General features: G+C 43.8%; 1 protein-coding gene across 2 annotated transcripts; it reads right to left on the bottom strand.

Moving 5' to 3' along the window:
• Positions 1–279: 279 nt before the first annotated feature.
• Positions 280–21,525, bottom strand: REG (proteasome regulator gamma). 2 transcript variants are annotated; one of them, XM_075680243.1, is made up of 10 exons: positions 21,373–21,525; positions 20,529–20,561; positions 20,003–20,065; positions 19,831–19,926; positions 12,060–12,108; positions 9,538–9,650; positions 3,920–3,988; positions 1,731–1,853; positions 474–560; positions 280–395 (listed from the first exon to the last, which is right to left on the bottom strand). In XM_075680243.1, exons 1-10 carry the CDS (start codon positions 21,430–21,432, stop codon positions 315–317), a joined length of 774 nt encoding a protein of 257 aa, XP_075536358.1. In that variant the 5' UTR covers positions 21,433–21,525; the 3' UTR covers positions 280–314. The 2 variants fall into 2 exon arrangements, with proteins under 2 accessions (XP_075536358.1, XP_075536359.1); XM_075680244.1 differs by lacking the exon at positions 21,373–21,525 and adding an exon at positions 21,131–21,262.
• Positions 21,526–22,688: the final 1,163 nt, after the last annotated feature.

Genomic DNA, 22,688 nt, shown 5'->3' with positions numbered 1-22,688 from the left:
AACAGCGTGATCGTGCCACACTGGATTTGTTGCTACGTGTCACCCACCATTTGCAGAAACATGCAGTTTCCACCACAATGCCACTTATTGCAATGAAGCTTGCAGGTATTGGCCTTCTAATGGTGTTGAAAATCATACCTGTCAACAGTAATAATATAGTGATGCAGCACTTGTAACTCTTTCTCAAGCCAGATGAATGAAGTCCTTTTGAGAAACAGCTGCTGGAGCTCGATACATTCACTCTGAAAATGCAGCTAGAACTTAGACAAACAGCCCACAGCCACCTGTTTTTGCCTTTATTATTAGTGTAAAAGCTAGTACATGTTTTCAGCATTGCTGCTTCGTGGCCTCTTGATTTTTTCCAAGTTCTTCGTGATCAAGTCGTGGAGGGTCGCCTGCACAACAAGAGAGAGAGAGGTTAATAACGAAAGTCACAATGGTCTTGCTAGCAGTGCACGAGGAGCTGCTCTTACATAGTGGTTCTTGAGTTCACAAAGAACCAACCGCAGGCTCACATACTGCTTCTCGTCGAGCTCTTGCACGGTACGTCTAAAGTCCTCCTGCACACGTGACAAAGCATTATGCATCACCACCACTGCATCAGCATGAAATACATATGCACAAGTGAAAAAAAAATATGTTCAGTGTACTGCAAGCATAGGGTGATGGCTCCAGTATTTATGCAAAGATGCACAGAGAAACAACGAAATTGAGCCTGTGGCAACAACAGCTCATAAGCCTTGCTTAAGCTTTCTCTCCCTCATGTTACCAGGCCAGGGCAACAATCTGGTTTTATAATGCACAAGACACGAAAGCATGTAAAAAAATGATCGGACAGGAAGGAACACCCCTTGCAACTAACATTGTTCAGAAGACATTCTTTACATCTCGTATAATTCCACTGCAAGTATCAAACTAGCCCAGCAACAAGAAGCAAACTGGTTTTAGACTGGCCCTGAACATTTAACAAAATTTGACATACCGCACTTAACCTGTGCAGTCTCTAGAAAGTACTGTCATGAGCATCTGTGTATAATACTGTTCCTGTACTCGTAGCAAGAAGCCACGAGTCTCAAGACAGCCTGCTCTTTAAAGGGTCACCAACACAGAAAAACTGATCTGAATTAGCAAATTACCCCTTTACAATACCAAAAACACCCCTCTTACCATGAGTGGCAGGGTGATAGGTCGAAAAAGACACAAGAATGAGAGACGGGTGGCGCTGCTGCATTCAAGTATGCGCACCAATTCGTCGTAAAGTGATGGATTTTGATGGTGACTACATTGCATGTTAAAACAGGTAAGACTTAATGGGAACAGTCTATGAAGTGTCAAGTTAATGTCATATGTTGAAAAGAAAAAAAAGCAGAATTGATGAACAATGAAATTTGGAACGCTCAGTGATGGTAGCCTTGCACACTACAATAGGGACTGGTACTGAATCTGCCACTGATGAACACAAAACTTTTGATATTAACCTGTCAGATCAACAGGGTGTTGATTACACTAGTGGCCTTTAACTTTGCACCACTTAGTTCACTTGAATTTGGAATTGCGGGCGACAGCTTGTGGCAGATTGGGTTTCTTGGAATGCCCGTACAGTTATCAGAATATGGTAAACATTATTACAATTTACAGGAACACATCACGGTGATCGGCGATGCAAGTCAAGTAACAATCAACAACACTGTGTTGTCACGAACAGCTGATAACAAAAAAGAGGTCCTTACCACGTGTGGATACTTGGCCACCTTTGCAATAATTTTGCCCCGTGTCAGGAAGTACCGAGAGATCTGGTCAAAGAATGCTGCTGCCTCACCCTCCACCGCTCTAATTTCTGTCAAGGCGTCTTCCTGCAGCACATAAAAATGTTATGTTGAAAGGAATGTGCACAGAACTCCAAGTTTAAGATACCACACAAAAACTTCAAATGTGTAAGCTTAGTGAACTTCTCCCATACCATTACTGTCCTCTGCCATAGAACTCTGCACTGTTACGAAGGTAGTGACGTTTTGGCCTCTCTGGCCCTGCTATGACGAATCGCTTTGTGAAGCCAACAATGCATCCCCTTTGGACAAGCATGCACCGTTTGGTGGACAGAGTATTGTTAGCAGGTTTGCTGTTGCTTTCACGGACCAATGAGAGCAAGAGAACTCCTGTAAAAGGGGTGTTCTACGGCACTCCTTCCCCGACTCCGGTAACCGCCACGGTCGTTTGACAAACGCCTCAGCTAACTGCGGAGTCATACCAAGGACCAAGAAGTGCCAGGTTGAATCAAGCGTGACAACCTTTGTCTACGAAGCCACCCTCCTTTCTGTGTGTTCAGTGAAACAAAGGTGTGGGAGCGAGTGTGTGAACCCTCGCCCTCAACACGGGTCCTTCAACAACTTTGGACACTCCGATTGGGCAAAGATTGAACGGCAGTTTCCCTGGCCTAAGGGCCTAGGGAGGACAGAGGAGAATGAAAGATTATGATGTATCTGATTTTGCAGATGTATTTGCGACTGCTGTACGCATGCCTATGCTGGTAATAAAATGGCTGGAGAAATTCAAATAAACTTCTAGTTGGCAGTCAGTGCTGTCTGTGGTGTTTTGTTACCTCGTGTACTTGTTTTATTCGCACTGTTCAACCTCAGTTCTAGACAGAGGGGGGTTTTAAGCAGCCGTTTTCGGCTCCTTGGTGTGCTTCACTTTCAGTCATGCTAAATGTTAACATTCTCCGCTCTTCATGTAGATATTGTAAATAAACCCTGTACTCCTCGTTCTCAATGAGAACATGTTCCTCCCTTCAACAACGGCCTTAGCATGGTTGAGTTGGGTGACGGCATGGGCCAGCTAACCCTTTTGACATGCCCGACCCCAACTCTAGCAGAACCCCACACAAGAGATTGATAGATGACCGTACACAATGTCTATGCTGCTGTTATCTGCCTTTTCCCTCCAATTCTTAATTATGTTCTTTTTTAATTTTAGAATGATGAGAACTATCTTTCAGTCAAATCTTGCACATATGACAAGTGACACCAGTTGCTTTTCGAATGATGATTCTACATCCATAATTTCTTGTACAGCAGAACCTTCCTATAACAAAGTTGAAGAGGGAGCCGCATTTTACTTTTGTTTTAAGCATTGTCCACAGTCACGGCCAATAAAAGTCGTCAGGAAAGGAAGGACTGCTCTGCTAGTAACTACTGGGCCAACGACCAAAGTCGATGGACAAGGCTTCTGCTCACTGTTGAAGTGCAGCTAAAGATTGTTGATACACTGACAATTTGAGCAATTATTGAGAACACAAGCAGTGGTTGTAATTTGAAACACTAATTTTTCATTTGTACCATTGATCACAGAGAGTGCCCTATCTCAATGACAACCGCAAGGTTTTGTCGTAGCAGATGACAAAAAAGGATGGAAAATTAAATGAATTATAAAAATACGGCCCACTGCCCCCCCTCCCCCTCTTACCCGCAGGAAGATCCAATGGGCCATGCCATTTGACAGGGGTGCCATGGCACACAGTTCACACCCTTTGCAGCGGGGAAGTGAATTTCTCCCTTGTTGAATAACCGTTAACCATAGACTCAGCAATGTATCCATTTTGGCATGTGGCTGTGTAGCAGACAGCTTGTGGGAGTTTTGAACTGCTGATTCTGACAAATTAAAAGCAGCATTGCATGCCACCAGATTTCAGCCTAATCAGCAAAAGATTATCAGTAATATCTTGAACTAAAGTAAGGTTTGTTATATCCATTTAAATTAGTTTTCTTGCTTTGTTACAATAACATTAAATGTATGGGTTTCTATGAGAATTTCAAGGGGACATACTATTACCTTATTAGGCCCATTAGTTCATATCCCGTTCCATTGTAACAAGGTTGACTGCAATTCTTGAGAGACAAAGGATTTTTAGTAGGTGACGTACCTGTATAGAAACACCAAAGTTGTTTCCATCCTCGATTCTTGGTATGAGAAACTGTATCCACATTTTTAACTGAAGAGAGAAAGAAAAAGAGCACCAAAGAAGAAAGTGAAGCAACCGCTAGATGCCAAAGCACATGAAGCTGCATGAAGTGTGGAGAAAAAAAAAAAGACCAATGTAAATGGGGGCAAAGACGCAAGGTAGAGGGGAATGCTGGCACAGTGGTGTGACATTTGAAAGCAGCTTGTGCAGGCATGCTTGTTTCTTCAAAGACCAACTACAACAAAATTTCAGTTTGGCTAAAGTGGTTAGGCATAAATGAGTAACATGTGCTACTGAAGCAATCTTGGCAAAGATGCAGGTCTCACAATTATCCAATTTGCTTATTGGCACCCTTTAAATAACACTTAAGCCAACAATGTGTGTACCTTGTGGTTAATGAATGTGGCATAAGTCTGTGGCACATCGCCTCCTAGATTATTTAGCAACCCGCAGGCATCACCTCTGTTGGAGGTCCTGTTGAGGAGCTACACAGGTTCTCAATGTTCTTTGTCACATATCACTTCCAACAAGCGCTGGCTCGTTTGATTTGCCTGTACCACTAACCAGTTCAGGGCGCGGCACGAGAAGTTCAGAAAGTGTGCAGCTCAATTTCAATAGTGCAGGCATAATATGATACTTGAAACGAGTGCCGGGTGCAGACGCTGTGCAGGTGTTTTGTATGCCTAAAATGCACCATCCGTTCAGTTTGAGAGGTTCCGAACTGCATGTATGGTCAGCCTCTGAGGCATTGAACACACACTGGGTTGCGTACAGACAGCAGACATGCGTAAGCAGTGTTTGAACGGCACTAACATGTTGTGTCTGCTGCATGTCTGCACAAAGTCTGCACTATCGGTAGGGAGGGTGCAACAAAATTGTTTACCAACCCTGCACTTTTCAAAACGAATGGCATGGTTGAAAGCGCACCACTGCTGCCCCACTGAAACGAATGGAAGGGTGCAGCGGTCGTGGACTGGTTCAAGTCTGCTGCTGTTCTATATCTAAACTCTCTTTTTAATCCAAATTCCATAACTTGACTGCAACGTTCATTTAACACGGAGCGATAATAGTATTAAATTACTCCTTCTTTCCTTATTTGTGCTGCACCAAATTAGAAGGCATGTATGCTGCTCTTGGTCACATTAATTAACAATTCAATTCAATCTGCAACTAGGCTTTCTACGCTTCCTTTCCTTTGACTGCCTTCTAACCTTACGTGATGGACTAGCAGAGGAGGCAAGCATACCCTGAAAGCTCCCTTCACCCATCTGAAAGTAAGGAATGGTTGCAGCACGGGTGGGTTCGTGAGCATACCTTTATTCAACACATTTATTCAATAAAAATAAGCTGGTCTAGCACATAATCTTTAAATTGAACTGCTAAAATGGAGATGTGTGGATGCGTTCTCTGTTTATTCAATGTGACAAGCCTCTACAGTTGAGCACAGAACTTGAGTTACAGCAACACAGGCACGCCGGCGTTGCGAGACGCCACTATGCTAACTATGGTAGCACCACTCATGCCGAACATGCGACTGAAACGAACGTCGACGACTGGCGCCGTGCTGGCTGTGCTTGCGCTTCTCCGCAGGCAGGCGACAGCACGCAAGCTGAAGCAAGCATTACGTGGGCCAGCAGTGCGGTGAAATGCTCGTTCAGGGCCAGGAGCAGCATAAGGACACATGAAGGTAGCTTCAGAGCAACTTTACGCTAAGGAAGCACCAAGGAAGCCTTCACCGAGGGCTCCTTAGCAAGGAAGCTTCCAGAATGATATAAGGCAGCCTTATTGCAATGAAGGCTTCCTTACCGAGTTAAGGAAGATTTCATTGTATGGTCCTTAGCATAGCGAATAGATTTTAAATATCACTTTGAAACTTTACTGCCTATTGGTTGCAATGTCTTTGGACTCATGGTAGCAACTCATGGATGAGGTATGATTCTCTATTTTCTGTCTCACACAGAACAAAAATTTGACTGTAGTATGCAGAGTTTAAGTTCCACAAAGTTATGACCTGGTAGGTTATTATGACCAGCGACGGCTTTGCGAAGCTTTTTAGCTGTGTACACACGTCCATTTAACATGACGTTCATTAATTGTCCCGTTTCACCAATACATTGTTTCTTACAGAAAGAACATTCAGGCATATATATTATATCAGAACTAGTGCAAGTAAGGCCAGTTTTCATTAGTGTGTATAGCTATTTGCGGCGATTTTAATTTTAACGTCACTTTGAAGGTGCTTGCAGGTTTTGCACATGGGGCGGGATCATGTTTTTGTGAAGGGGGAATGATGTTGGCTGACTTTTGCAAGCACTAACATGTCTTTAAAGGTTCTGTTGTGGCGATAGTTAACCCTTGGTACATCTAGGAACGCTTTTCTGAGATGCTCGTTACTTGACAATATTGGGTGGTATTTTCGTAGGATGTTGTTTATGTTTGGGAGGGCATTGGAACATTTTGTTATAGAGGCTGGTGGTCTCTCAGATTCTGGTGTAGGTTGTTTGTTCTAATTCCGACTGCCTTTCTAATCTTGACGTAATGTCATAAGCCCAGTTGCGAGATATTCGTGGATAGTTTATCCCCACTAGCGTTACTTTAAAGTCATTTAAGTGGTGGATATAATTGTTGTCTTTGCTACAGATACTTGTTCATTTCGCTTGTCTGACAAAAATTACTTGCTTGCAGTGTTGTGGGTGATGACTGCTGTAGTCTAAATACTGCAGGCTTTCCATAGGCTTCCAGTAAAATGTTCTCAGTTTTCCATTTTCAATGTAAACCGCCATGTCGAGGAAGTTGATTGGGCTAGGAGAGTGGAGAGCAGTAGACTTAACACTCAGGTGAAAGCGGTTAAAATTGCTAATTAGGTTGGTTAGCGCATTTGTGCCGTGTTCTCATATCATGAATATGTCAATGTATCACAGGCAGGTAAGGGGTTTTAAAGGGTATCATTTCATCAGGTTTGCTTCGAACTGTCCCATGAAATGTCTGCATATGTGGAAGTGTATGGTGTTCCCATGCTTGTGTAGAGTACTGCGAGGGACTTTGACATGGCTTCAATTCCTTCAGTCATGGGTACGTTAGCGTAAAAAGCAGTAACATCTGAAGTTACCAGAATAGTGTGGTCACAGGGGATTTGGTTGGTGTTAATTGAGCTGATTATTCGGAGGAAGTAAGGCATATGTTGAACAAAAATGGTAGGGTGGTCAGAATACCGGACAGATTGTGATTGAAGAATTTATATAGTGTCTTGGTAGGAGTGTTATTAGACACTACAGGCCTGCCTGGGATTTCAGCTGTATATATTTTTTATACGGGAACCTTACGCATTTTAGGAAGAAGGTAAAAGCGGTCGGCTTCTTTCTTATTGGGCATCATGAAGTAATATTCAGACTGGGTGATTAGTTCTTGGGACAAGAGCTCCGTTATTGTACTTTGTACTAGCTTGCTGTAGTCCAAAGTTCGGTTAGAGTCAAGTTTTCTGTAATGGGCATGGTTGCTCAGCTGTTTGAAAGCCTCATTTTTGTACTTTCCTATAGGCCACATTACAATACTGCCGCCTTTGTCAGAGAGTTTTATTACAATATCCCTTCTTTCCACGAGTTCTTTAAAAATTTGGTGCTGGGCAGGGACAAATTTTCGCACTTGCAGCAATGCTGCATTAACTCTAGAATTTTCTTTGAGATTAGCGCTATATATTGATCAAGCTCGGGGCACTGTTGCGGCTTCTGGTGCCCACATGCCAGGTGGTCTAAGAGAGTCTGTCCCAATTTCCGAAGTCTGGGCTATCAAAAAAGAATTCCTTGATGCACATGTGTCTTGGAAACTCTGTTATATCTTTGTGGAATTCATACTCATTTACTGCATTGTTCGTGGGACCAAACGTTAAGACCACATTTGAGGAGATCAACTTGAACGAGATTTAAACTCTTATATGTCTGTTGCATTGCCGCAGTGCTCTGGATGCTTGTTCATAGTACTATCGGTGGAGATATGTGCAGTAGGAGTCAGAGTAGTTTTCTTGGGTGGATCTGCTGCTCGAATACTTTTGAGCTTGTATATACTGTGCTGAGGAGAGCATATGTCGCCTTGAAAAAGACAATTTCACTTGTTCAATGAAACGTTGGCTTCTGCTTTCACCATGTACTTGGCTTGCTCACAGTTTTCACTTCATGTGCTTCCGATGTGCTCCCTACTGACGCGGAAAATGTTCTGCCGAGACCTGCGCAGTGGTGGCATTGCGATTCCGGACACCGTCTCATTTGACAATTTCATAGGTGCTGACACTGCTGTATTGACATGCGCAGAACTCGACGACGGCAAGATCATTCGTTAAATTTCTGCTGCACCGCCGGACGATGACTCCGAGTCGGAAGATGACGCACCATGTGCTACGCTGCCGTCGCATGCGGAGCGTGTACAAGCAGTGACTGTGCTTTCAGCCGCCAATAGTGACCATACGACCCTCTCCGAGATTCAGGCTTATCTGATTGCGCGCAAACGGAACAGCGTGCAACGGCGCATTCACGATTTCTTCCAAGGCTACTGCCGAGCCAGAATAAGTGCGTGGAAATAAAGTATTTCATTTTTTTTTCTTAATCTGCTTTTTCGGACACCTGTTTATTCGGATATTTTCGCAGTCCCCGTGAGGTCCGAATAAACGGTCGGCGACTGTATAGTCTAACTGCCCGTCTCACGTGAAAACGTCGGCACGAACTCAGTTTCTCATTTCGTACAAGCAAATCTCCATAGTAGTCACACGCAGCATTCACAACTATCACTACCAATTCTATTGCAATAAGCATTGTCGCCTATCTGTTTCACAGAGTGTAGTGCCGTCGGAAGTGTAGCGCACGCTTTTATAACAGGCGATAACCGATACGCACTGCCGTCCCCTGCCACAGACTGCGATCATATATAAGTTTTCTGGCCGCTAGATCCCATGTGAACAAGAAAAGGCGCGAAGCGTGTGTAATTGAGAAGGGCATATCCCTGCACACCTCATGTCAAAATGACGGCGCGGTTTCTTATTCCGGTACCAGCAAATCTCTGCCCGGGTCATCACACACAGCATTCACTGCTATCGCCTCCAAACCTACTGTGATAAGCATCTGCACCCTTTTAGTAAGCGATAAACCAAATGCACCCCCATTCCCTGCTGCAGGCGACGCGATGTGGGCATCACATTTCACTTCAGCCGCATCTGGAGTTGCCCTCTTAAAACACCACGCAATAAGTAAAACAGCCGGAGCACCACCAGTTGCATGCGCGTCAGCATCTTGTATCGCAACAAACCGCGCAATGCTTCACATTACATAGATGACAACAATAGTTGAGCCTGTCAAAATTTTTTAGTTGCTTTGGATTTTACATTTTTCTGGTTAGTACGCTTTTTCTCGCAAAAAAAGGAGAGAAAACGTATGAATGAAGTTCTATTGTATTATTCTTTACGAAAGGGCAAACTTCGGGTGTGACCCAATTTCCACGAAACTTCTTTCGGGTGCAAAAATCTGCAATTATTGGGCTTTATCTGAAAACAAAGGAAGTTCTTTCAACCTATGTAAGAACTCCAAATAGCTCACTATGTTTGTGTCATCTACAAGCTGCCAAATCTTCGGCTTGACGATATCGACCATGCTGACAATGTGGTTGTTAGTGCCGACTGAGCCTGTTGGTAGGACCAACACTTTGGTGCCTGCACAAAGAGGGAGAGATGGGGCGAGTAAGTAAATATGATTAAATCAAGAGACAATGCACATAACGCCTCTTCTGCAATTGTCGATCAAAAACTTCACAGCAGTAACCAAGGACAGCTAAAGAAAGCAGGCAAATAAATACGAATAGCAAATAGCAAGCTTGCAAGCCAAAAGTAACAGAACATTACAAAAGAAGTAAAAGAAGAGTACATCTACTCTAAACCACTGCATGCACAACAGCCATAGACCTCAATCAGGAAAGAAAGCTTTGTAAAAAGAGAAAGAACTGTTGAGAATTGTGGACAGCTCATCCTTTTATTTTTTTTAACCTTTATAGTCTAATATTCCCCATAGAATGGAATGTTCTACAGAACATATCTGACAGAAAAAAAAAAGAAACCACCGCAAGGGTTACATTGTGTGGTTTGACATGCGAAGAACTGCCAAATGGGTTATGAGGGACGGCAGGCGCTCCAAATTTATTTTGTTCACCTGGGGTTCTACAAGGCCTGCGCCAAAACTTCCCTTAACTTTCTTTTTTCTATAAATCGTTTATTCAATATCAATTTACAATCTTTTAAGAACTTTTCGAAGTATTCTCCCCCTGCTTTGATGCACTGTTGCCAATGCTTCACCCAATCATTGAAAGCACCCTGGAAGCCATCAACAGGAAACTCCTTCAGCGAAGGCGTCGCAGCTGCTTTTACCCTCTTCAGCGTCCGATGCAGACTTCCTTTCAGGGTTCTTTTGATCTTTGGGATGAGAATGTAGTTCGGTGGTGCCAGATCAGGGCTGTATGGCAGCGTTGCCACACCCATTTTGGCCAGCAACTCGGAGAAATTGAGCGCAGTGTGGCTTGACGTGTTGCCATGGTGCAAGATCTAATTGTCGCAAATTTGTTTTCGGACGTGCCGAACCCTGTTGTGCAACCATTTGAGCACTTTTGAGACTGTCTATGGCACGAATTCCCTGTGAACCACATTTTCTGTCAAAAAACACAATAGGCATTGCTTTGATTCGCGATTTGCTCATCCTTGCTTTTTTCGGGCAAGGAGAGTCCGTGGTGTGCCCCTCGCTGCTCTGACGCTTTCATTCAGGATTACTAAAAAATCTACATCTCATCCCCTGTGATCACTCTGTCCAAAAATTCTGGGTCCGTTTCATAGCGTTCATGCAATACCTGGTACTTTAACAAACGCTCTTCCTTCATCTGACTTGTCAGGACTTTTGGCATCATTTTCGCGCACTTTCCTGATTTGAAGATAATCTGTTAAAATGCGATGAATGATTGTTTTGAGAATTCCGAACTCCTCTGCAATCATCCGAACACTTAATCACCGGTCCTTATCCAGAACTTGATGCACTTTTTGCACAGAGTCATCCGTTTGTGATGTCGACGAGCGTTCCGAGCGATCGTCGTTGACAGATTCCCGGCATTCCCGGAACCTCTTGTGCCACAAAAGTTTGGCTTTGTTTCATTATGTCGTCACCGTAAGCTTTCTAAAGTATTTCGAGCGTCTCCACCCTGTTTTTACCCAGTTTCACACAAACTTGATTGCATAACAGTGGTCCAAAAACTGGTCCATTCCTTTTTTCTCAGGGAGGGTATAGTAGATACCTCTGCGTGGAGCAAGACCTGCCTCAACAGCTGCCCACAGGCAACCGAGACCGGTCTCGTTCCGAAGCTTAGATCCCCTACTACTCTGCCCGAAGCCCAGCCCCACCAGGTGGTGTTGCCGACTACAAAAATCATTCCAGGAAGTTTTGGGACTGACCCTTCATAACGTGCATGCAAGGTATGATACAGAAGTGCTTTTTGCATGCCGCCCTTTTAGAATGCAGCTACTGCAGCCAAGAATGAAAGCTGTGATCTTGTGCGCAGTAGCAGAATGCCATAACAAATTAATAATCAGTGGTAGGCGATCTTTCCATTCAAACTATTTTCACGTGTGGGCAGATAGGCGGCAGACAATGGACATGGCAGTCTGGTGTCCGCCGAATATGTGATACAAATTGTAGTTCTCATTGCAGAACACTGAGACTAAATGTCAATATATATATATATGGACAAGCTGTTGCACTATAGGAATGTGTAGTTTACTAAACCTGGTTTTTGGACATTAGATGGGACATACAAAAGGAAAGACACACACACAAGGCATATTGTATGTGTACCTTTCCTTGCACATGTCCACCTAGCACCCAAAACCCTGTCTAGTAAACCCCACCAACACGCCCAAAAGAAAGTTTTATCAAGCATATAGCTTATGCAGAAAGCCCACTGGCAACGAAACTGACAGAACTGCTCAGTGTATGCACAATGTAGTTGAAGCTGCAAACCTGCCGGCAAGCTGAACACCAAGGCCCTTCCATTATGCACCAACTAGAAGACCCATAACATCACTCACCTGTGATTTCATTCTCAAGAGTTTCAAGCCTTCTTTTCTTTGCTGCAGGCTGCAAGGAAAGAACAAAGCTTTCTCATTGAAACAGCAACATGTAAGCACACATAATATGAAAATTTAGGTACTAGTTGCTTGGTAATCAGAGAGGAGACAATCTTTTTTGCCTGAAGAGTAATAGTAGCAGTGCCTGCTCAGATCACTATTTTCCCGTTAGAATGTGCATTTATGCTGGTGATGATAATCGTTAAAAAACGTTGACGATTCTGTGCAGCTAACCGATGAAGAAGAAAGACAGGTTTCTACGAGTGCAAACTAACAAATGAGAGTTTACTTGAGAAAGCTTGTTAAATGTGAAAGATGTGAAAGACCGGTGAGCCTGCTACTGAACGTGACTGCAATGAAAGAGGAAACATGCAAATGCTCTGTAGGCCTCTGGCATGCCATCTGCTACTCGGCTACAGCAAGCATAGATTGCGACACCGCTTTGATTGTGTCAGGGGAGGCCTCCTTGCACCACAGCGAAATTAATGCCATTGTTGCATGTTACCACATGTCAAGTACTGGTTGACTGATGCTTCGTGGAAGAACTAACTGCTAAAGAAACCAAAACATTCCAAGAAAACCTGCTTGCCCTTTGCAGCACAATGTTACAGACAACATAGCTGTATTACCATTCCCTAGTCATAAAATATAAAATGTTTTGCTCTCACTGTTCGCAAGGAACAGTAATGGGTTAAATTGAATTGAACATCCTTGTTTATTTGTTGCACTTTTGGAACACGCTAATGCTATACTGCCGACTTCTGTTATTTTGACCTGACCAAACCAACGAAATTGACCAAATTATATGTATGCGCACTTTCTATACGTCCAAACTAGAAAACTAACAGACATGCAAACAAAGCATTTAAAGTAGAAATCTGACACACACCCAATTTTTGGACAAGAAAAGTGGCAGTCTAATTCGTGTTGCACAATGGAAGCCGATTTCCTAAAGTCCATCAGGGTAGATATTTGGCGTTGTTGGTGTTACATTTTGCACTTCTTTCCTGTAGCGCAAACAGCACAAAGACACAGAGGAGAAACACACACATACACACAGGCGCTGTGTGCGTGTTTTTCTTCTGTCTCCTTGTGCTATTTGCGCTACAGGAAAAAAAGCTGCAAAACGTTAGACACACACACAGCGCCTGTGTGTATGTTTCTGTTCTACATCCATGTGCTATTTGCACTACAGGAAAAAAGATTTCCTAAAGTCCCCTTTGGCACAGAGTTTAAAGTTAGCTTTGCCACATTACATTTACGTTATGCAGCAAAAATGCCACAAGGGCAGTTTTTGTTTCTTATCCAATTGCACCATGCAGGCCATTTTCAACTCAAATTTATGTAAGGGCAGGCTGAAAATAGGAGATTTTGACAAGAAAGTGATGTGTGTTCCACTGCCTCCGAAAATCTGTCGAGAAACGCTGCAACTAAAAGGGTCGCTATTGGGGTCATAAGAATCAGGCACGTGCACTGGCTGGTCAAGCTTGAATTATCAGGCGAAAACCAATTTTGGATGAAAATAAGGGAAGTTTGGGACCATACAAATGCATGAGCACCGGCTGGGACCTTCGGTCAGGATTGACTTAACCAAATAATCTAATCAAGTGGAGCCGAATTAATGGAAATCTACTGTGCCAAACTAAACATTTTTGCAGGTGTCATTACTGCAGATAGGAGAGCACAAGAAGCCATCCATGGCACTCATTTTCCTCCGACCTATTGGAACAAGCCTGGCCTAAAGCCATTAGCTACGAGACAACACAGAATGCCAAATAAGCAAATTACAGAGGAGTACAACTGCTATGTACAACTAAGGCTACTGAAAGGGACCCTGAAACGATTTTGACGATCTTGTACAAACACACTGAGTCGCTAGGACAGGTCCATGAATACTTTGTTTAGCGCAAAACAACAGACACAATAAAGACGACCAGGACAAGGTGCTACTCTCAACTCAACTTGTCCTGTCGTCTTTCTTGTGTGTATTGTTTTGCGCTAAACAAAGTATTCATGGATTCGCACCAACTAGCCCGCCAACGCATTGTGCTGAACTAAGACAGGTCCTTCTGATCAGCGACACGTTTCAGCAGTCCACGTAAAGCATGCAATTTATCATAAGGTTTTAAAGGTGTGCATCGCTACCGATTGCAGTGGAGTCGTTCCCCTAAGTTTTCAGCCACCCCTTCCCAATTGACGTAGTTAGCCCATTGCATGTATAAAAGAGAGAGAGAGGGAGGGGTGTGGTGTGTTTATGTGCAACAACCACGACCTGATACTGAGGCACGGCATAGTGGGGGCTCCAGAAATTTGGACCACCTGAGGTTCTTTAACATGCACCTAAATCTAAGTATGCGGGTGTGTGCGCATTTCACCCACATTGAAAGCACATTGCACACCATTTCGTCATGTTAGCCGATTGGCTACCCAGATTACATCAGCAATAACTTTTTTTTTTCCAACTCTACAGTGAACAAATCCTGTTCACAAGTTGGAATGTTGGTTCACTCGTCTGTATAAAAAGAAGAAACAGGAAGAGAATACATGACCATTTATCACTACACTCAAGCACTTCCGGCACACCAAGTGTCTGCTTGTGCTACATTCTCAATGTTGAACTGCATGCTCAGGGTTGCTCTCAAGCCTTTTCTTACAAGCACAACGAGCACAACCTTGTTACGTTGTGGGCTGCAAATCTAGTGATCAGCAACATGTCATGCTGCAACACCGTGTCCCTTTTCAAGGCAACCTGAGAGCATAATGGCTGCAGCAGATCGGGCTGTCGGTATCCGATAGGTGCCAGCACCTACACGTTTGGCAGTCACTTCACACCAGAGGATTACAACCTCAATAAAGCTGCACTGTGCAGGATGCTAAGGTTTACGTTAAAGCCCCTTCATCACAATGTTAGTAGTATAAACACATTTTAGTTAACACTTCCGCTCATCCGTCGAAACGCACAACTTGCCTGTGTTTACTAGAATACCAGACACACTCGACGCTGCGACAGAACGTTCACAGGGGATCGACAGCCAGGCGGCTAGTGGAGAGGCTGGAGCAACTTCGCGCTGGCTCGAAGACAACCGGAAGTAGACAATACAATGTCACATCATGACACAGAGTTAATGAAGGGAGAGCTCGAATCGCTCAACTAACGAGTTGAGAAAAAGCATGGCTGGGGAGGAGGGGAACTTGTCATTGCTCACAGCTCTCTTAAAAAGATATTTCGCTTTAATTGCGGCATGAATGTGTTGCTGTAGCTGTACCCTGTGTGTCTACAAAATTTGTCTTAGTCGTTTCAGGGACCCTTTAACCCTTTGTGGTCCACTGTCGGGCAGCTCCTAACAACACAACACGGCCGCAGTGGCCCGCTGTAGGCCACTGCCCGACAAGCCCTTTTTTGTGGTTGAATTGCGCACGCTAGGGGTGTGCAAATAATTTTAAATTTCAAATACAAATAGAAAGTTTTCCTTATTCGAAGCGTGTTCGATTTGAGAAATGCATATTCATACATTCCCGAATATTCGAGGAGGGCCGAATAACGGTAGAAACGGTAAATATTCACACAGACTGCGAATAATGGAGCAAGTAATGAATTATACACTTGCCCCACATTCTCCTAAGAACATGCTTATTCACTGAGAACTTCGCATGATCCGCTCATTATGTCTGTCTGTTCTGTTTCATTCTATCTGCAACCTGCCCATCAGACATGATCACTTTCAGTTTCTTTTTTACCAAGCTTTATTCAATGACTCTTTCATAATGATATACGACGTACTTTCAGGCTCTTTAAGTATATGCAATAAAATATGTATCTCGAAGGTGTTACCAGGGACTATTTTGAGATGTCTGGAAATAATATATGTGTGTGTGTGTGTGTCAGAGGACAAGATTGCATCGCCATCGACAACTCTCGCCTTGCGTTCCCACTTTTCTAAGATGGTGCTATGGCTCTGTAAAGCAAACGCAAACCACGCTAACTTCGCTGCTGTGCTACTTGCAACTACAGTTAAAGCTCAATCTAACACAACCCGATTTTATAAAGTTCCCTATCTAACGAAGAAATTTCCATTATCTGGCAGGTACCCATAGGTTCACTGTTGTCATCAACCTGAATTAATGAAACTTGGCTGAGTTTACCCTGAACTAAACGATTCTGACAGACAGTTTTCCTTCGAGCACGCGCTCTAAAGATAACACTTTGAAACATCTAGGTGTCCTAGTCGCAATCCTAACTTTATTTTGACAAGGCTGCACGCCGTGCTCATGCACAGAACTGCGGACTCAACACACTGCCTCGATAGGGGCGGCAGTGGTTGCTTTAGCTATTTCATGGTTTATGCAGCAGATTGGCTGGATTAGCGGCAAATATGATGCTATGGTAAAAATTTTTTATTTTAAAGGACCGAAAAATTCCTTCTTCGATTTTACAAACTTCCCAATTTAACAAAATAATTCGCGCATGGTCGTCACTTCGTTAAATTGAGCTTTAACTGCATCCGAGTGCTGATACAGTCCTTGCTCAAGCATGTTCTCCAAGAATGGCATCAACTGCGGATGATGAGTCACCGAGCAAGCAAGAAAAGAAAGCCAGAAGTCTTCTTTGGCGGTACTACACAAGACTGAGGAATGCTTTTGACGATCTAGTAATAAGTGGAAAAGGACACACTCGGCATCTGCCCCTGAGAGGGAAGTTGCAAACTATGTGGAAAAGCCTCTTCTGGAAAGGGGCAAGGATCCTTGTGAGTGGGGACAGTCCATTGACTGCTTCAAGTACCCACTTTTAAGTACACTCACCCAGTACTTGACCATCCCAGCCACCTCAGTTCCTAGTGAGAGTTTTCTACCGGTGGAGATGTCAGAATGCATAGAGAGTGCTCACCTTCTGAACATTTTGAGCAGTTAATTTGCCTTCACAATAATCTGTAATTGCGTATTACCTGATTGAGAGCATTACCAGACATTACCTAATGCATCACCCATAATGAGTCTTTTTAACATGCAGCAGCCTTGTGAAATGCAATATGATTTTTTAAAAGGGTAATAAAGCTATTGTTACCTTGTTTAGAACATTTTAATGCTACACACATTTTAGACATTCGATTCGATATTTGAAGACAGTTTTTTGCCTTATTCATATTTGATTCGTATTAGAAAATTTCAATATTCACACACCCATAGCGCGCGCATATTTTCATTATGCACTGTGTGCCATCTCTTAAGGAGTAAGTAAACTTCCTATATTTGAGCATTGCATTTTTTAAAGGGGTGGAGACATCAAAATTTTCGTTCATGCTTTTGTTGATTCAAACGTTGCGTCATGCTTCAGGGAGCACGATACACACAGCGGGAGTCATATATATCCGATAAATAATTTAATAATAGCATTATTATACCGAGCGATTTCGGTTTCGGTTTCTGGGCTCCGAGGGATGCTATGACGTCACAGAGGAGGAAACGCAACATGGTTTGGTCACGTGGACCACAAAAAATAGTGACGTAAAACTATGCTGCGTCGTCTGCTCTCGCATACGCGTGCTCTGCCAGCAGAGGTCAACAACTGGCGATTCAAAGTGCATGTCGCGATGATTATAATTACTGCGAAGAGCGACAACAAGGATAAGAAAATATTGCGGCTTGTGAGAGTCGGTGATTCATTCCGAAGCGCCGTAATTTAGCTTTGAAGTAAACCGGAAAAGGCCTAGCAACGATATCGGCGGCACCGAACGATCAGAGGAGGTGAAGCTGCTGTCGGTGCCAGAGTGACCACTCCTCGGTCGCTGATTAGCCGCTTCGCCGTACGGCTGCCGCACAAATGGATCCCGGGCCCGTCCTCTCTACGGCAAGGAAATCTCGCCGTTCGCGAGCAAAACCGCCGGCGCATGGGGGCCCGCGAACGGCAAACGCCGTGCGGCGAGTTTCCGTGCCGGTAACGTGGACGGGCCCTCACGCTGAGAAAGGCCAAGTGAACGAGAGACCGCTCCGAGCTGCCGAACTATGCGACTATGCGAGGAGAGAAGCGGGCAACATGAACGCCGCATATCCTGCTGGTCCCTTTCGGAGTCGGCCGGCTAGTGTTATACTCAAACGTGTAAAGGCCCGTCCGCACGGCAACTCGCCACACGCAGTTTGCCGTTCGCGGGCCGCCGTGCGGCGTTCGTGTTGTCCACTTCTCTCCTCTTGTGTCCGTGCCTGCACGCCTTACCCCTTCTTTGCATTAAGAAAGGATTTCTATATGCCTGTAGCTCGGTCATAGTGGAGGCTATGCTCGGTCGCTCGGCTCAGCAGGCTCCGTAATCGGCATTTCATCGCTACTCATCATACGTCACGTTTTTGTGCTAGTGTGCTATGACGTCAATATTTTCGTTCCTCCTCTGTGACGTAGTAACTGCCGCGCTAGCGATGGGTCTCGACTACGAGAAGGAGTTTTTAATGACTTTTTGGAGCTGAATTAAAATTATTTTGAAATGTTTGCAGCGTCCAATACCTCGTTCTGGGTGTCCTTGCATACGGAAGCAGCCTACAACATGCTTTTTATAGCCTCAAAATTTGGTGTCCCAACCCCTTTAAGAACTAGATGGCGGTGCTTACGCAATATGCAACAAATATGCAACAAATATGCAACAGATATGAATAGCTTCCTGGCTTTCATATGGGCGGAGCTGACATGGTAAAGTCGAACCTCGATATAATGAACATGGACATACTGAAATAAAGCTAAAATGCTTATCACTGAAATTAGCTTGTAACAAATATCTGCAAAAAAATTTGCAGACAATGTGAAGTTATTTCCCTGGCTCCTAATACTTGTGTATGAGTACTTCTAGTGCAGCCCCGAGAGAGTACAGAACATACACACAACTTTCTGTTGCAATAGAGGGAGAGCTACGGAGCAATACATGCACAATTAAGAGCACTCCTGAAAGAAGTCCTACATTCTCAACCACATTAGATTCAGCTGAGGACAACAGCAAAATAAGCCAAAGTACATCGCTAAGTACACTGATTTAGTGTTTCCTTCCAGAAACCAAAAGCACCGTCAAGTGCTGCCAGTCTAATTGGCACAACAACATAAGTGCAGAAGCTCCACTCCTGTAGTTTCACCTTAATTGCCACAAAAAGTTGCAAATGTGGTGAATGTGTTTGTGAATGCAAAAAATGTGTATGTAGCAGAAATGAAAAGGCAGCTACACAACTGTTTTCGCCTGCATATTTTGCTCATCTGTGATTTCTCGACTATTTGTGGAGTGATGAAGATTGACGACTGCCATGTTTAATGTCAGAGAGCGGCCACAGAGCTAAACGACACTTGGTGGCAGCCCAAATTGTCAACAAAAGCTCTGCCTTGAAATAGAACAAAGCAGCTGCAGAAATAAAAAGCTAGTTGTGCAAAACTACAGAGAAGAAGGTTGAGCTGGATTGATTCACACTTTTCTGGTAAATCCAGCCAATGATCTCAGCTCATCAGTGGTACTTTGCATTTTCTAACAATGCCATGGATGAGCCTAGCCTTGGCTGAGTGCTTAGTTGTGCTTTTGATAGTGCACAATCCATCGAACAGCACAAGCAGCAGTTAATTTATTCTTTGAGAGGAGTTAAAACCTGTCGGCAACTGGGATGTTTAAGCATGTCACGAATGGGGTTAACCTATCCCTGGTAGGCTGGCTGCAATATCATTTTTATGTTTAGAAAACAACAGTTGTGCATCACAGCTCATGGCTACTCTTACCAAATCAGCCTCATGGTTGATGAATGGCGGTTCAGGCACTGGAATGTTGATATCCACATGTACAGCTGCAAGGTCTGTCTTCGAAAACTTATCTGTCTGCAATGAACATAATACCAGTACAAAATAGAAACGGCACTAACACCTAAAACGCAACTATGATTTGCATACATACTTTCAGCAAGGTTTCCAGTTCCAATATCTTCTCAGGAAATTTGTGCAAAACCAACTCCTCTGCCTGCGAAGCCGAAGAATGCAAAAATACATTTTCGAGCAGGCACTCGGAAACAACCATGGGCGTACTGCGCGCCACAATTTAGACGCGAATTTACAAATATGCGAGCTTTGTGCAGATCTGCTTTTCACAATTTGAACGGTGGAGAGCCGGCGTCTCACAAACATGCACATTAATGTTAAAATAAATAAAATTAGGAAGTACTCCAGCTAAAGCATAGATCTAGACATTGCTAGACCGCACCACCTCTCAAGAACGTGTACTACTCGCACATAAAACACCCAATAGTAACAACATAAATTCAAGAACATTCAAATGTGCCGATTATGAAAAAAAGCTTGTCGACTACACACACATTTAAAACAGAGTTAAAATAACGTGCATGTAACAAAGCGACGTTTTCATTCTCAGTACCTGGGAAATTTTTTAGAGTGATGCATTAACAATAAAATAAGAAAATACTCACTTCTTTTTTTAGTCTTTCTTTGTACTCTTCTACCTGAAGAAAATAAGTGCAGCAGGGCGGTTACAAGAAAATTACAACCACGAAGGGAAACCGAAAACTGGCACACAGACGTCATCAAAAACAACAGATACCAATGCACACACACAGGTGCTCGTGAGCACGCACACCGTCGTAGATAACGCTCATTTGCTTTAGGACATGAAACCAGACCCCGTGCTAGAGTCACGGCGTCGATACGATAGTCGCAGTTTGTGCAAACGAGGATCGAGGAAGGGATGCCTCATTAAAGCGCGAAATACAAAATACCTCGAGGCAAGGTGGCTCACGCCAGAAGTGCCAGAAGGGAGCAGCAGAAACAGGCTATCAGCAACGCACCGTGCGGTTCGCAACATGAATAACGTTGACAGCCGCGACCAGCAAGTAGCCCGGATAATCCTGGGACAGCCACTGTCCAACACGACTGTCCTAAACCATCAAAAAGCTTTCCACAAAGCCACTAGGCTTAGTAATTCATTGGGCAACCTACGATACCCAAACAAAGCGCTCCTGCGCAAAGTGACGAAGTGTGTTGGAAATGCGATAACATGCAGAGAAAACTTTACCTTTGGGTTTGTTTCTCTGGCCATTAGAGAACTTTAACTTCACTTTAATGGAATGTGGGATATATTGTGTTTTTTCGGTATGGAACAAGCGCCTACACGCTGCATCGGCGCGCCGAACGGAAGTCGCTACGGCGCATGCCCATTCCGAAACGGAACTCTCCACGATCCGGTGAAGAGGATAGGAGTGAGTGCGAAAAAAGACGTTCCAACACGCCGAAATAACACCGAAACCGAGCACTTACCTTTATCCTTCCTGGCGTAGACGCAGAGAGCCTTTCGGCGGTAGCGAACAACGATTCCATCACTTTGCTGGCCTTAAATTTCAACAAGGTCTGTGGAGTGGTGAGGTGCGGATACTTTTGCGCGTTTTGCGCAATCTAAAAAAACAAACAATGAAAGACGCCGAGGGGAAAACGACACGACTTCAGCCTCCTAGCGACGTAGTCTGGAACCGCTGACAGGCGTCAAAATTTTTGCCGCACGGCGGACCTCACGCCGTGTGCGCGGGCATGAGCGTACTTTAGGTTATAATTTTGAGGAAGATTGTTTAATATTTGCCACTAGTTGATACGTTCACTCGCAGACCTTGTAATTTGCTTGCGTCATCCGCTCAAGTAAAACGAACTAAGAACAAAACGATAGTTGTTTTCTTGGATCATGCGTACTACCATCGGAGGCTAAGCTGACATCGACGAGGCCACACGACACAAAATGCTCCCCCGAGTTATCGAAACAAAAACAAAACTTTAGAGGAAACTGCGGGTGCACATAAGACACGAGCCCAGAATACAAATTAATCGACCAAGGAGCCTGATTTTATATCCAGCAGGCAATACTAAGTAACATATTTTCTGTCGTTTACAAAGATGATGCGAGAGAAAATCATATAATGAGGGATTTACTCAAACTTAGCTTTAACAGAAAAGTAGCCTGGTCAGTTCCATCTAACGGTAACGGTAAAATTTGAATTGTCACCGCCAACTCCCTCGTACTGCACTGATCGGTGCTGACGGCATCGGATTGCGAAGCTACATTACGTAGCGATGTGCTAGCACCCCCCCCCCCCCGTTTTTTTCTTTGCTGTGCAAGAATTGAGCGATAAAGAATAAAAAAAAAGGGCGGGGGTGCATGATAAATTATTGATTTCACTTGGCTTACAGCATATTGCTTGACAGACGAAAGCAGGTGACGTGCAACTTGCATGCCTACAGTATTACCTGGCATATACCACTGCACGTGGTATTTCCATGATTTTGTCTGTGGTTGGAGGACTAGCATGCAGTCTTCACTGCAGAACACCATTACGAGACTTTAAAAAAAAAAAATTATGGGGTTTTACATGTCCAAACCACAATATGATTATGAGGCACACCGTAGGAGACTAACAATCTCCATGATCCAAACATCATACAAGACAGTAACATCACTACCTTTAGATGTTATTCAAAGAAAAGATATGGACCACTGTGGAATACCAACATGTTTCGTTAAAATTGCAGAAAGCGTATCAGATTTAAAACAAAACTTAAAAATTCTTTTAGTTACATGAAACTAAACT

The sequence above is a fragment of the Dermacentor variabilis genome, chromosome 2 (assembly GCF_050947875.1).
Source record: "Dermacentor variabilis isolate Ectoservices chromosome 2, ASM5094787v1, whole genome shotgun sequence".
Taxonomy (NCBI): Eukaryota; Metazoa; Arthropoda; class Arachnida; order Ixodida; family Ixodidae; genus Dermacentor; species Dermacentor variabilis.
The sequence above is the reverse complement of the archived record's forward strand: the minus strand, read 5'-3'. Positions and strand labels throughout refer to the sequence as shown.

Coding starts and splice junctions, on each gene's coding strand:
- REG (XM_075680243.1), bottom strand. CDS start 21,432: ATGGAATCGTTGTTCGCTACCGCCGAAAGGCTCTCTGCGTCTACGCCA. Junction 19,927..20,002: donor AACTGGAAACCTTGCTGAAA/GTATGTATGCAA, acceptor TGTTCATTGCAG/ACAGATAAGTTTTCGAAGAC. Junction 12,109..19,830: donor TCAACCATGAGGCTGATTTG/GTAAGAGTAGCC, acceptor CTTTCCTTGCAG/CCTGCAGCAAAGAAAAGAAG.